Here is a 13151-nt window from a genome sequence, read left to right as displayed (position 1 = left end):
AAAGAAGTCTACTAGGGTAACATGTGGCTGGTAGTAAAAGTCACCACTTATACCCCAATGTATTTTAAAGGTTGCTTCTACGTGATCGCGTTATATTTTTAGCTTATCTCCAAATTGTGGTCTTCGGCACTGGAAGCATGCTTCATCACTAGTTACAGCAATTGTGAAGAAGCGCTCCGACACAGGAGCGCATTAGACAGGATTATAGGCACTGCGCACGAGGTGTTTCATCCTTAATGCAAATGTCCTAGCAGTGTAAGTTTTCTCCAACAGTCAGTTCCTAAAAATTACACTTTCCCATCCATTTTCATTGTTCAGATACAAGATGCAAAACTACATTCCCTCTTAAATTCTTACCTCAAAATCACTGCCGTTGTTCTCAAATGCTTTCGGTTTTGTACAAAAAAACCCAGTAGAAATGGGCAAAGGATATTATATAAGATGAAAGGCTGTGAGAGCAGTTTATAGGAAAAGGATATAGTAATGGCCCATAAACATGAAGAGACATCTAACTTCATAATCAGAGAAATGCCGATTTTAAAAAGCATGAGTTAGAGATTTTTTAAAAATTAAAAATGTAAATAGCAACTAATAATGGAGAGAATGTAGAGGGAGCATAAGTTGTCAGTCCTTTTGGTTGGGCAATTTAGTAGCATTTCTCATATGTTAAAAAGTATATATGGAGTTCCCATCATGGCTCAGCGGAAACAAATCTGACTAGCATCCATGAGGACCCAGGTTCGATCCCTGGCCTTGCTCAGTGGGTTAAGGATCCAGCATTGCTGTGAGCTGTGGTGTAGGTTGTAGATGTGGCTTGGATCTGGCATTGCTGCGGCTGTGGCGCAGACCGGCAGCCGCAGCTCCGATTCGACCCCTAGCCTGGGAACCTCCATATGCCATAGGTGCAGCCCAAAAAAACCCCAAAAAAAAAATTAAAATAAAGTGGAAAAAAAAGTATATACCACTTCACCCAGAAATTTGTCCCCGGGCATGCATTCTTTCGTCATACCTGAACAAAGATATATATCTATATCTATATCTAGATAGATATCTTCATTGCAGCATTATTTGTAATTAGCATAATTAGACACAGCTTAATTTTCCAAAAGGAAACATCTTAAGTAAAATAGGGTCCACTTGTACTTGGAATTCTAGGCAGCCATTAAAAAGAATCAAAAATATCTAAATGAATGGACAAGAAAATCTAAGATTTAAGTGGAAAAAATAAGTCAGAATAATATGTCTAATCTACCATCTATGATAAATCAATAATTGTATGTGTATGTGTGTGTACGCATATGTAAATACACAGAAAAGATCTGCGAAGAGACATCAAATTGTTAAACAGTGGCTACCTCTGGGAATAGTCGCTGTTAAGGGGACGGGGAAAATAACATTTTCACTTCATTTTTCAAACGTCATCCTGTTGTCATGTATATAACTAAGCATTTATACTTTATCAATAAAGTATCTATTAAAATCGCTTAATCCCTTTTTCCACCAAAACAAAGTAGTTGCTCTGCAGACAGAATCCCAGTGGACACCTGGCTTTTAGGGTATTCCTGCAGAATAGTGGTTCTCAAAGTGTGACCCTGGAGCAGCAGCAGCTCCTCACCTGGGAACTTGGCAGAAATGCAAATTCTTGGGTCCCACCCCCGACCAGTAGGGTTAAGAACAGAATTGCGGAGCTTTTCTTAAAGGAGAAATGGGAAGAAACTGCATGCAGCAGGAGTAACCTAATGTCTCTAAACAAAGAGTAAAGCATTCTGATGCCTCCACCGCTGTCAGAGGGGAAAAGTGCCTTCTGTCTTCTGCCTGGGTTTCACTGCCTTCATACCAGACGAAAACGTCTTTCCAAAGGACACAGCTAATCTTTAGGAGGAGAGAAATCACTGGGGGATACAGTCAGTGACTCCTTTATAGGGAATGAAAGGACAGTCTGCTCTCCCCAAAGTGAATGCGTGATTAGATGATTCTGGCCTTTATGAATGCAATTAATGGACCTTCAGAGAGGCATCAATTTGTACCTTCATTGTAACCTGGTAACCTTGGAAAGCCTGGAGCCGCTTTTTCTTCTCCTCTTCTTGTCCCATGCTTATCCAAGTGTCTGTAATTAATACATTGCCTCCACGAGCCGCCTCCAATGGATCATTCGTCAGCGACAGCTTGGTCCCGTTCTAGCACACACAAGCAAGCCCATTAGAGAACTTGGCAGGGCAGAGAAAGACAATTACACCTTTTCATATAAGAAGCATACCTCCTTGGCATACTGCTCCGCCAACTTGGTTATACTGGGATCCGGCTCATAGCCCTGCAGGGGGAAGAATGAACTATTATTTAGGTAATTTTGTTATATATGCTTCCTTATATATGCATTACTTTCCTTTCAGCAATATGCCTGCTCTCCTTCCCATTTTTGTTTTAAATGTTCAGCAGAATATGATGTTGACATTGAGAATCTCAAACCTTAATAGTCCTTTTGGGCATTTAAAGAGGCATAATTGCCTCCTTTTTCTTCTAGTATCTTTGACCTCTTTGGCCATAAAGACAAACAGGGTGTGGCGCTTTCTAGCTCTTAGGAGGACCTCTTTTTGTTCCTGTAATAGTTTAAGGGGGTTATATACCTAATGCTACAACTTAATGCATTCTTGTCTTTCCACACGTTGCGTTTATTTTTAATGCTTATTTATTTATTTATTTATTTATTTTTTGGTCTGAAATGCTTTTCCCCACCCACTCCATGTGGATAATGCTTTCAGGTCTCAGTTCAAATGTTTCCTTCTCAGAAAATCCTCCCCTCACCGCCTCAGCTAAATGCTCAGAGCCCCCATGCACACTTCTAACTCGTCCGCACTCCCCAGCAAGTGTTCTGCGTGCAGGGCACTTGCTTTTAAATGGCATTTACCCAGCAAGTACACTGTTTGTGCTGAAATATCTTTGTTTGGTTTGGTCTGCTGAGGTCAGAGTTAGGTGAGGCAAGGCTTGGGTGAGGCAAGCGAGGTGCCTAGGCACCAGATCTAAAGAAGCCTCCTTGTCAGAGCCGTGCAAGCACACATTTTGCACCCTAAGCACTTCGCTTGCTCCCCCGGTCTCAACCCTAGGTGACGGGGGGACACCATGGGGACAACTAAGCCCCCCACGGTAGTCCAGACCCTGCTGCCTCCATCCTCACCCTCCAATCTGCCCTGTACACAGCAGCCAGAATCGTTTCCTCGGAAGCCTTCCATGTCCACTCCTTGTTTCTTAGGGCGAAGCTGATTAAGCGTATCAAGGCTCCAGCTTCTCTTTTCATTTTTCTCCACATCTCGCTGCAGGAAAGCCAATCTCAGTGTCATCCTTGTACACGTCTTGCCCTTTCCTGCCACCCCAGCCTTTCGCCCTTGAACACTTCCCCGCTTTGTCCCCTCGTGGGCGTCTTCATCAGAACACGTCAGCTCCTCCTCTGTCAAAACTCTAGCCCAGCCTCCCCTCCAGACCCTCCGTGTGGAAGGCGTGTCAGTCCAAACACCGTCATTATTCTCACCTTCCTCCATCCTTCTCGTTTTCCTGAATGCTTAGAATTTATCCTGATTCGGTTTTTCTAAATCCTCAGGAGGCCATTGTCATGGGTGCTGTGATGTACCACCCAGATCCCCCTTCATGAATAAAGGACTTATTCCCGCAGCTGCTGGGCGTGCTGCCAGAAGATGGCTTTCAGCTGTCACCCCTCTCTGGGCACTGCGTCAGCTGCGGAGAGCCGACTCACCCCAGGCACGTACCCCTCCAAGGCCACCTCCATTCAGTGACTGATGGACAGGCGGGCACGAAAACCTGACTCCCTCCTCCCAACTCAAGGCAGGCCTAAAATGCCATCTCGGATCTAGACCTCTCCGCGGGGTCAGCGGAGGCTGTTCTTGGGCTGGCATCCCAGCTCGGCTTCTCCCTCGGTCCACTCCTGCTTCCTTCCCCTCCCTTCTCGAGGGCACGCCCTCATAAACATCCTGCACACTGAATTCTGTCTCAGAGTCTGTGTCCCAGGAAACTCAACCCATGCCGGGCATGTTCAAGCGTATTCATCTGAAAGGATTCTTATTTGCACATGACGATTCTCTACCATAGTTCCTTCGCGCCTTAAAACATCCTTGAGCAAAGGAACTATCAGATGAGGATGACGACTGCAGACATTTTGGCCTCTTTATCATCCTCAGATAGCCATAAATTCTGGATGTGGGGAAGGTAATTAATAAAGGCTTGCTAATTTAGTAGTTAATGTTGTGACTATTCGTACTGATAAATAGAAATGAAGAGGCTTGGCCCTGAAAATTTAGCCTTCCCTTTGGAAAGCAGGTTTTATACTCCCTAAGTATAATCATTCTTAGAGAAGGAATCAATAAGTACTTAGAGAACCAACAGAGAGGTTTGGAAATTAGAAAATCACCCAACCTTGCGTGCACTGGGCCATGACTGAGAATACAAAGAGGAATTCTTGATTCACAGCTCAGCTTTCAATACTAAATCACTCATTGGCTTTTACATAAATCTTCAAAGCAGATGAAGAAGGTGATTAACAAACCCAGTTCTGTCTAAATATTCACTTAGAACAATGTTAAAATCATTACCATCAATAGTTAATGGAGCAATTTTACAATCAAGGACAAAATTATGTTTTCTTGAACATGTAAGTTATTCTTGGTTGAAGACTAGGGAAATAGATTCATTATGGCCTTGGAAACTGTTCGGTGCTTCTTAAATGTACAATAAATCTCCTAGCTTTATCTTTAAACGAAATGGGTCCCCTCATAAATTGATGGAATAACTTCTCCACTGAAAACTCTCCAGAGGATTTTATTTACTTATTTATTTATTTTGCTTTTTCGGGCCGCACCCAAAGGCATATGGAAGTTCCCAGGCTAGAGGGTCGAATCAGAGCTGCGGCTGCTGGTCTGCGCCACAGCCACAGCAACATGGGATCCGAGCCGTGTCTGCGACCTACACCACAGCTCAGGGCAACGCCGGATCCTTAACCCACTGAGCAAGGCCAGGGATCGAACCTGTGTCCTCATGGATACTAGTTGGGTTCATTACCACTGAGCCACAATGGGAACTCCCAGAAGACTTTTTAAAACTCTCACGCCCAACAAGATTTAACTAGGTTTTTGTGCTCTTTATCATTTAAATTAGTTTCTGCACAAGAACAATACTGAAATTACTCTATAATAATGGAATTATTTGCTTTGATGTTAATATCCTTGACATGCAATAAAATGTTGAAATCATACATTTTTCCCACAGAATAAAACCTTCCCCAGAACACCTTAGAGCAGGGAACAATTATTGTTAATGTGTGTTTTATATGTAAAAACTAAGTGCAATAATGGTTTGCATTAATATAGAGCCTTTCTTCAAATTAGATTTGTAGTGAAAGTGTGACTTCCCATAAAAAGAAGCAGAACTACCTTATACACATATCAGATTTGACCCTTTATTTCAGTATATGCTGAACAAAAAAGAATTCTCTTCTCTAATGTAAGAGGTAGCTCTCTGAGTCCCCAAAGGTTACTTCCATAGGGTGGCTTTCAATCTATCCTGCTGCCTATGCCTGACATTTCTTCTATGGCAAGAGGATTAGGTAGAATAATGTCCTCCAAAAATTCATTCCCAACCAGAACCTCAAAATGTGACGTTCTGTTAGAAGTAGGGTCTTTGCAGCTGTAATTAGTTAAAAGGAGGTCACTCTGGATTGAAGTTGGCCTAAATTTAAAGACTGTTATCCTCGTAAGAAAAGGAACATTTGGACAGAGAAAAAACATGGACCTAAAGGGAAGAAGATGGAGGCAGAGATGGGAGTGATACAGCCACAAGCCAAGGAACGCCCGGGGCGACCACAAGTCGGAAGAGACAAGGAAGGGTCCTCCCCTAGAAGCTTTGTAGGGAGCACGGGCCTGTCAACACCTTGATTTTGGACTTGCAGTTTCCAGAGCTGTGAGAGTTTCCGTTTCCGTTGTTTGGAGCCCCGCAGTTTGTGGTGCTTTGTTATGGCCGTTCCGGGAAACTAAGGCAGCAGGGTGCAGGGCCTCCAACTGGTTCAGCAAGAACACTAGGGGAAAGCATTTTGCTTTCTTTTGTTGTTTTATTTGGTTTTGGCAGATGCAGCCGCTAACGTTGGTGCTCTCCCCAGATGCGCCTGGAGGACCCCTTTGTGCAGCTTCTGCTCCCTCTCCCCATTTCAGTGTGCTTTGCACACCTAGCACTCACGGCTCCTCAGAAGATGGCCTGCTGGCCACGCTGCTGCTTTTTCTGCCCAAAGCGCCGGGGGATTCTCCACCCCACCTCCCCACGCTGCCCTTGACCAATGTCTGGTTCCAAGATCCAAGCCTGCCTTCCTTGCCTCGGGTTGGGCAACTCCGGGGCATAACCTACACTCCAGAGCTCCTTTCTTGGTTCAGGCTGAAGCCGCTTTCAGTGGGTTTGTGCCCGACGTGGCACTTGGGTGACCAAATCACCCTGGTTGGCCTGGGACTCTCTCCGTTTCAGCACTGATAGTCCCACGTCCCTAGCAATCCCTCAGTCCATCTTAAACTCTAGAAGGAGAAGCAGGGAGGACTTTGGGGGCCTCACATATTCTCCTGGGAGGTCTTAGCTTATGAGTGAATCCCAGCAGTGACTACTCAGATAGCAGCAAACACACGCTTGGTCAGAAGCACACTGGAGCCCAGTCTTGTGAATCGTCAACTCTTAATGCGAAGCTCATTTCTGTCTCTTACCTTGTTTCTGAAATGGTTTCTATTTAGGGGAGTTTTCCCTTCAAAAGACTCCTGATAGGAAATTAGAGCTGATAAGAAACATAATGGGGAAGAGGGTTCAGAAGAGATGGGATATGAAAAGGGTTCTCTGGGGATCCTTCAGGACGGGTTTGTGTGAGTCTCTTGCAGGATTCGTTTTTATCTTTTAAAAGGCCTATTTATTTTGTATGAGGCCGGAGGTATCTTAACACAGGGCTTCTCCTAGGGGGATCTGCACTTTGATTTTGGTGTATTTATTTATAGATGTGTTATTATGTAGGTAGAACCCTTACATGTCAAGAAATTCAAACCATATAAAAGGATAGACTGTGGAAGTAAAGTCTCCCTCCTACCTCTATCCTTAAACCTCCCAGTTTCGCTTCTCGGAGACAACATTTATTACCAGTTTCTTCTGTATCAGAAGGGTTACTTTGGACCTATAAAAGAAGTCACGCTTCCCGTACATTCTGTGAGAGATTAATAGCAGGGTAGCAAGTACGTGGGGGTGAGCGTCCCAGCCAGGACTCAGATTTAAAAGGCGGAAGGGTCCCTGGATTTTAATTTTGAAACACTAAGTGGGTGTAGACACCATTACTGTGTCCTTCACATTAGATTGAATTTTTTTTTTGACCAAATTGTAGTATTTGAAACATGACAGCATCTTCCCCATGCCTTGGGATTTCTCTGCTGTCTGGATCGCATGATTTTCTTCCGCCTTTGTGGTATCAGTGCACAAAGATGCCAGTCATCGTAATGGCTGGTTGCAGGGCATTCAAAGGGATAATTCAGACATGCTTTTCACACAGACTCAGGATGAAAGGCATCAGCCAAGACTATTTCTTATTGTAGAGATCGGAAGCCAGGTACGCAAGAGACCAGCTAGCTATACTAGGAGGGCTAGTAACAGAACCTAAATTTTGTGGTGTAACCCGTGCTCTCCTTGCAGGGAAGACAGGCTTGGTTCTCAGTAGGTAATTGCATCTGGGCATGATTTAAGGGGGGGTTCGTTTCAAGGCAGAAAGTTTCCTTACCTTTGTCTTTTTTTTTTTTTTTTTTGCCTTTTCTAGGGCCGCACCTGTGGCATATGGAGGTTCCCAGGCTAGAGGTTGAATCGGAGCTGTAGCCACCGGCCTACGCCAGAGCCACAGCAACGCGGGATCCGAGCCGCGTCTGCAACCTACACCACAGCTCACGGCAACGCCGGATCCTTCACCCACTGAGCAAGGGCAGGGACCGAACCCACAACCTCATGGTTCCTAGTTGGATTCGTTAACCACTGCACCACGACGGGAACTCCTTTCCTTACCTTTGGAGTCGCCACCTGAAGGTGCATCCCAAATTTCGCCGCACTCATCATGATGGAGTGCAGGATGTTATTCCCATCCCCAATCCAGCTGAGGGTAAGGCCTTTCAGAGCGCCGTAGTGTTCCTGAAAGGCAAGAGATGGAGGAGATTACATCTGAGAGGAGATCTACTTAGTGAAACAAATATTAGGGTTACAATAAAGGAAATAGTCTTTTTTTTTTTTTTGTCTTTTCTCGGGCTGCACCTGTGGCACGTGGATGTTCCCAGGCTAGGAGTCTAATCGGAGCTGTAGCCAACGGCCTACACCACAGCCACAGCAATTCGGGATCCAAGCCATGTCTGCAACCTACACCACAGCTCATGGCAACGCCAGATTCTTAACCCTCTGAGCAAGGCCAGGGATCGAACCCGAAACCTCATGGTTCCTAGTCGGATGCGTTAACCACTGAGCCAGGACAGGAGCTCTGGAAATAGTCTTCATCTTAATTTTAAATACTTCATTGGAATGAGTAAGCTACATTTTTTTGCATTATTCAGAGCAAGTCAATAACACGAAGGTACAATCACCAAAAAAAATAGCAAAATATTCTAATATCTTAAGCCAAGACATCATATGAACGCATATGGAGACTCAAATTTTCATAAATTTCGAATCTGAATCTTTGTTGTATTCATTCTTTCATTCAACAAATTGATAGCCATCAATGTCCAAACACTGTCCTTGGCCCTGGAGATATAACAGTGAACAAAGGAGACAGAAATCACTGCCTTTATGAAGCTTATACTTGTTAGTTTAGGAAAGGGGGAATGCAGCACACCCAGAAGAGTGCAGCATGGCAGTTGAGTCTGTTCCCATTTATATCAAATTGGAAAACATGCCCATTAATACACTTAGTTGTTTACGGACATAGACGTGTACAGTTGAAGTATAAACATATGCTTGGAAATTATGAATACAAACACCAGGGCAAAAATTTCTTTGTGGGATTGGAGGAAATGGGATCAGGGAGAGTTACACAGTGGACTTCAGGAGTTGCCGTCGTGGCGCAGTGGAAACGAATCCTACTGGGAACCATGAGGTTGCAGGTTCAAGCCCTGGCCTTGCTCAGTGGGTTAAGGATCCAGCGTTGCTGTGAGCTGTGGTGTAGGTGGAAGATGCGGCTCGGATCCTGCATTTCTGTGGCTGTGGTGTAGGCTGGCAGCTGTAGCTCCAATTCGACCCCTCGCCTGGGAACCTCCATATGCTGCGGGTGCTGGCCCTAAAAAGAAAAAAGAAAGAAAGAAAGAAAATGGGCACAGAAGACTTCAACTCTATCTGTAATATTTTATTTAAAAAACAGTAAAAATTTCTAAAGTAAGATTTGGCAAAACCGTAACAGGCACATGAGTGTTCGTTTTACTTTCTCTGAAATATCTGTAGGTTTCCTATATTTTATACATTTATATATAAAGATAAGATCTTGAAAAGAGAAAGGCTAACTAATTTGGAGATCACAGAAGTTCTGGGCGGCTAAGTTAGGATTTTTAAAAAGTTTTTCATTGATGTATAGTTGATTCACAATGTTGTGTTACTTTAAGCTAGGATATAAATCGAGGTCCATCTGATTTAGATCCATGCTCTTAATAAGCTGCTATTTGAATGAATATTCAACTCCTACACTGAGTATCTCCTTTAAGAAGGCATTTCACCAGGTCCTGCAGGGGGCAATACGACGAATAGAATGTTTCTCTGTCCTTCATGAATGTTAATCTAGAAATGATAAGGCCCCAGGGGAAGCATTAAATTATCACACCTACAAAGAGCCACTTGGTATCTAACACTGTAGCATCCTCTCTGTGTTAATCTTATCTTCCTCACGGGAGAGTTTCATTTGGAGTTTAACCTCACGCTTACAAGTATGTAGCTTATTCACATGAGAAGGCAGATGGACCTCTCCAGCTTGCCCTGTCTCCCGGGAAGAGTCCATAGACAAAGAAACCGTGGTCGTCAGGATTCACAGTGGCAAGACTGGAGGTTGGCTGTGGCAAACCAAATGCGGTGCATCTTCCAAAGTTATTCAAGTTCCTCATTTGAAGGGACATGGCTAAATTTGAGCCTCAATTCTATAAATTCAGCATGCTCTTAACTCCAGTTGCTAACAGTTTATTAAAATGAAAAGAGAACATTCTCTTCCTCAGAAAGGGATTTAGTAATTAACCATTTTGAATATTCAGAGCACACTCTGCCCATCTTCACTCCCAAGTCAGAGCCTGACGTATGCGGGATTGCATACACATTTTTCATTTCCTATGTTCCAGCGTGTGCTATTCATCCACTGGGTTAAATACGGCACCAAAAAGCAAGGGTTTGAGAACAGAAGTATCTATCTCCTAATCCGTGTTTAGCAATGCCCCGTCTTCCTTGGATGTCTAGTTGCACACATATGCTCTTAATTCTTTGCCAAGATGATATTTGAAAACAAAACACCAATACCACAATTGAAATGCTTCCATTTAGACCTGGTTAGGGATTATTTATTGATCTTGCTCTCATGTTAGGCAAAGAAATAAGCCAACCTGGAGCGTGAGGTAATCAGCCAGGATCTGGATAGGATGGTACAAATCTGACAGCCCATTGATGATTGGGATGGATGCTTCTTGAGCCAGGATGTCCAGGTCTGATTGTTTATACACTCGCGCCAACACTGCATCTGTCATGCTAGACAACACACTGCAGCAAACCAAGAAAAGATCATCTAAGTTGATTTTGCTTAATCATTCCTTCTTTAATGTAGTATCTTAAACAGTCATGGGAAATGCTAAAAAATTAGAATTTTTACCATGCTACAATTACCTATCAACATGACATATTTAAAAGCTAATAATAAATATGAGGTCATTACAGAAGCCAGATGTTACTCCACTGATGTCTTGGCCGGCAACCACTGATTTTAGTTTTGGGTTTTTTGGGGGTTTTTTTGTTTGTTTTTTTTTTTGGTCTTTTTGGGGTCGAACCCGTGGCATATGGAGGTTCCCAGGATAGGGGTCGAATCAGAGCTGCAGCTGATGGTCTACACCACAGCCACAGCAACTCGGGGTCCCAGCAAGCCACATTTGCGACCTACACCACAGCTCACGGCAACGCTGGATCCTTAACCCACTGAGCGAGGTCAGGGATTGAACCCTCGTCCTCATGGATACTAGTTGGGTTCGTTCACTGCTGAGCCACGATGGGAACTCGGATTTTAGTATTTTTTACAGGGGTAAGAAACCAACTATGGGCCTAGCAGTTGTGATGATGAATTATGATTGATATTTGGCAGTTGATAAAGTTACAAGGGACAAGACCAAAAACAAGAGATACAGAAAAAATTAATGAACTGGACTGTAGCAGTTGGGGGGGGGGGCCTCATCCCACACATCTATCCTTTCACTCTAAAATGGAAAGTAGCAGTGTGGCAGCCATGGAGGTGCCCCCACGGATTGCTTTGCAAGAGGGAACCTTATGGGAAGAGTGCTATTTGTCGACAGCCCCCCACTGCTGCACCTTTGGGACCTGCTGCAGGAGTCCTACTGAGGCCACACCCTCTCCAGGCTGTTCCCAGCAAAGACCAAGCCAAGCAGGGGCCCCAGAGCTGAGCCATCTGCCAGACCCAGGACTTTGCTGACGGGCAGGCTTTGCTCTGGGCTCCCACGGGCCTGGTGGAGACTTGCTCAGAGCTGCGCTGCCTCTGAGGCTCTCCCCACCCCATTCTCCTTCCTTTGCCCTCCTCCCGGGGTCAGCCCTGCATCCTTGCCTGAAGGCTCGCCCACCTACTCCTGCTCCCACCCCGCTGGAGCCTTCACAATTGTTTCTCCCGGGAAATCTCTGGCAGGTCTAATTCCATCTTACAGTCCACTTCTCAGTGAACTTCAACTGACACAGCCAGCAATGAACTCTTCCAGGGGCTGAGCCTGAGAGGGCACTCAGCCCTTTCCCCTGCACTCTGCCCAGCTTTCAGTGTCTCTGGAAAAGACAGAAGGTGCTTAACATCATACGAACACCAAAAACCCACGAATAAAGCAGGACTGATAATGTCAAGGCCATGAATTCAAATGACACACAGAAAGATGGGAATAATTATTCTCATTTTTGTAGCTGAAGGACCTGAGACACAAAGGGCTTAAGTAACTGCCCCAGATCACACAGCTAATTAAGTTGGAGGAGCTCATTTTCAAACCAAAGTCAGTTAAACTCAAAAGGCCATGTCCTTAGCATTACAACACATTGCCTCAAATTCGCAGATGATAAAAACCTGGAATGAGAATCCGGGATCCAGATTTTAAGTTCTCTGCAAGTGTCAGAGTGATGGTGGTCCCTTAGCTACAGCTTCAGCCTTACAAAAATAACAGAGATGGCCTTGTCTTTCAAAGCTTGGTGTCCTCTTATTGCTTAAAGGGAAACCCTACAACAGAAGCTTCTAGCCATTTCAGTTTTAAGGAACTGTTTTTGATGGCGACAAAATTGAAAAGCCTCTCATGATAGTAGTTGTATTAAATATAGAGTCATTATTAAAAGGTATCCAGTTAGTTTTTGTAATTCCGGCTCTGTAACTTACTAGTTTTGTGACCTTAAGCATGTTATTTACTTTCTCTCTGATTTAGTTTCTTCATCTATAAAACCATAATAACAATATCTATCCCATGGCATTGTCGTGAGGATTGAATGAGATGACCTACATAAAATTCATAGTATGACACCTTGTTCATAGTAAAAGATCAAAAAGTAGTACATATTATTACCATGCCGAAAGAAAATGCACAAAAATTAAATCTAGTATGTATTCAGTAAGGATTTCATAAATTTGATTTTAATCATCACATATTTAGAACATTAGTCCTTACATATCTGAGACATATTATTTACCCCATCTGTAGAAAAGTTGTGGTGCTTATAAAATTTAAGGACAAGAGTTCCGTCGTGGCTCAGTGGTTAACGACTCTGACTAGGAACCATGAGGTTGCAGGTTCGATCCCTGGCCTCGCTCAGTGGATTAAGGATCCGGCATTGCCGTGAGCTGGGGTGTAGGTTGCAATCGTGGTTTGGATCCTGTGTTGCCATGGCTG

At 44.0% G+C, this 13151-nt stretch overlaps 2 protein-coding genes across 2 annotated transcripts in view; one reads left to right on the top strand and one right to left on the bottom strand.

Annotated features, from left to right (window-relative positions):
- Positions 1–13151, top strand: part of RPGR (retinitis pigmentosa GTPase regulator) — a 283854-nt gene that overhangs the window by 141133 nt on the left and 129570 nt on the right. The gene's annotated exons all lie outside the window — the stretch shown is intronic.
- The window catches only part of OTC (ornithine carbamoyltransferase), a 69314-nt gene that overhangs the window by 10030 nt on the left and 46133 nt on the right, over positions 1–13151 (bottom strand). The window contains 4 exon segments of the mRNA NM_001164002.2: positions 2028–2177; positions 2258–2311; positions 8068–8190; positions 10623–10776. Of these exon segments, the coding sequence (NP_001157474.1) occupies positions 2028–2177; positions 2258–2311; positions 8068–8190; positions 10623–10776 (481 nt within the window).

Source organism: Sus scrofa, chromosome X (assembly GCF_000003025.6).
Source record: "Sus scrofa isolate TJ Tabasco breed Duroc chromosome X, Sscrofa11.1, whole genome shotgun sequence".
Taxonomy (NCBI): domain Eukaryota; kingdom Metazoa; phylum Chordata; class Mammalia; order Artiodactyla; family Suidae; genus Sus; species Sus scrofa.
The sequence above is the reverse complement of the archived record's forward strand: the minus strand, read 5'-3'. Positions and strand labels throughout refer to the sequence as shown.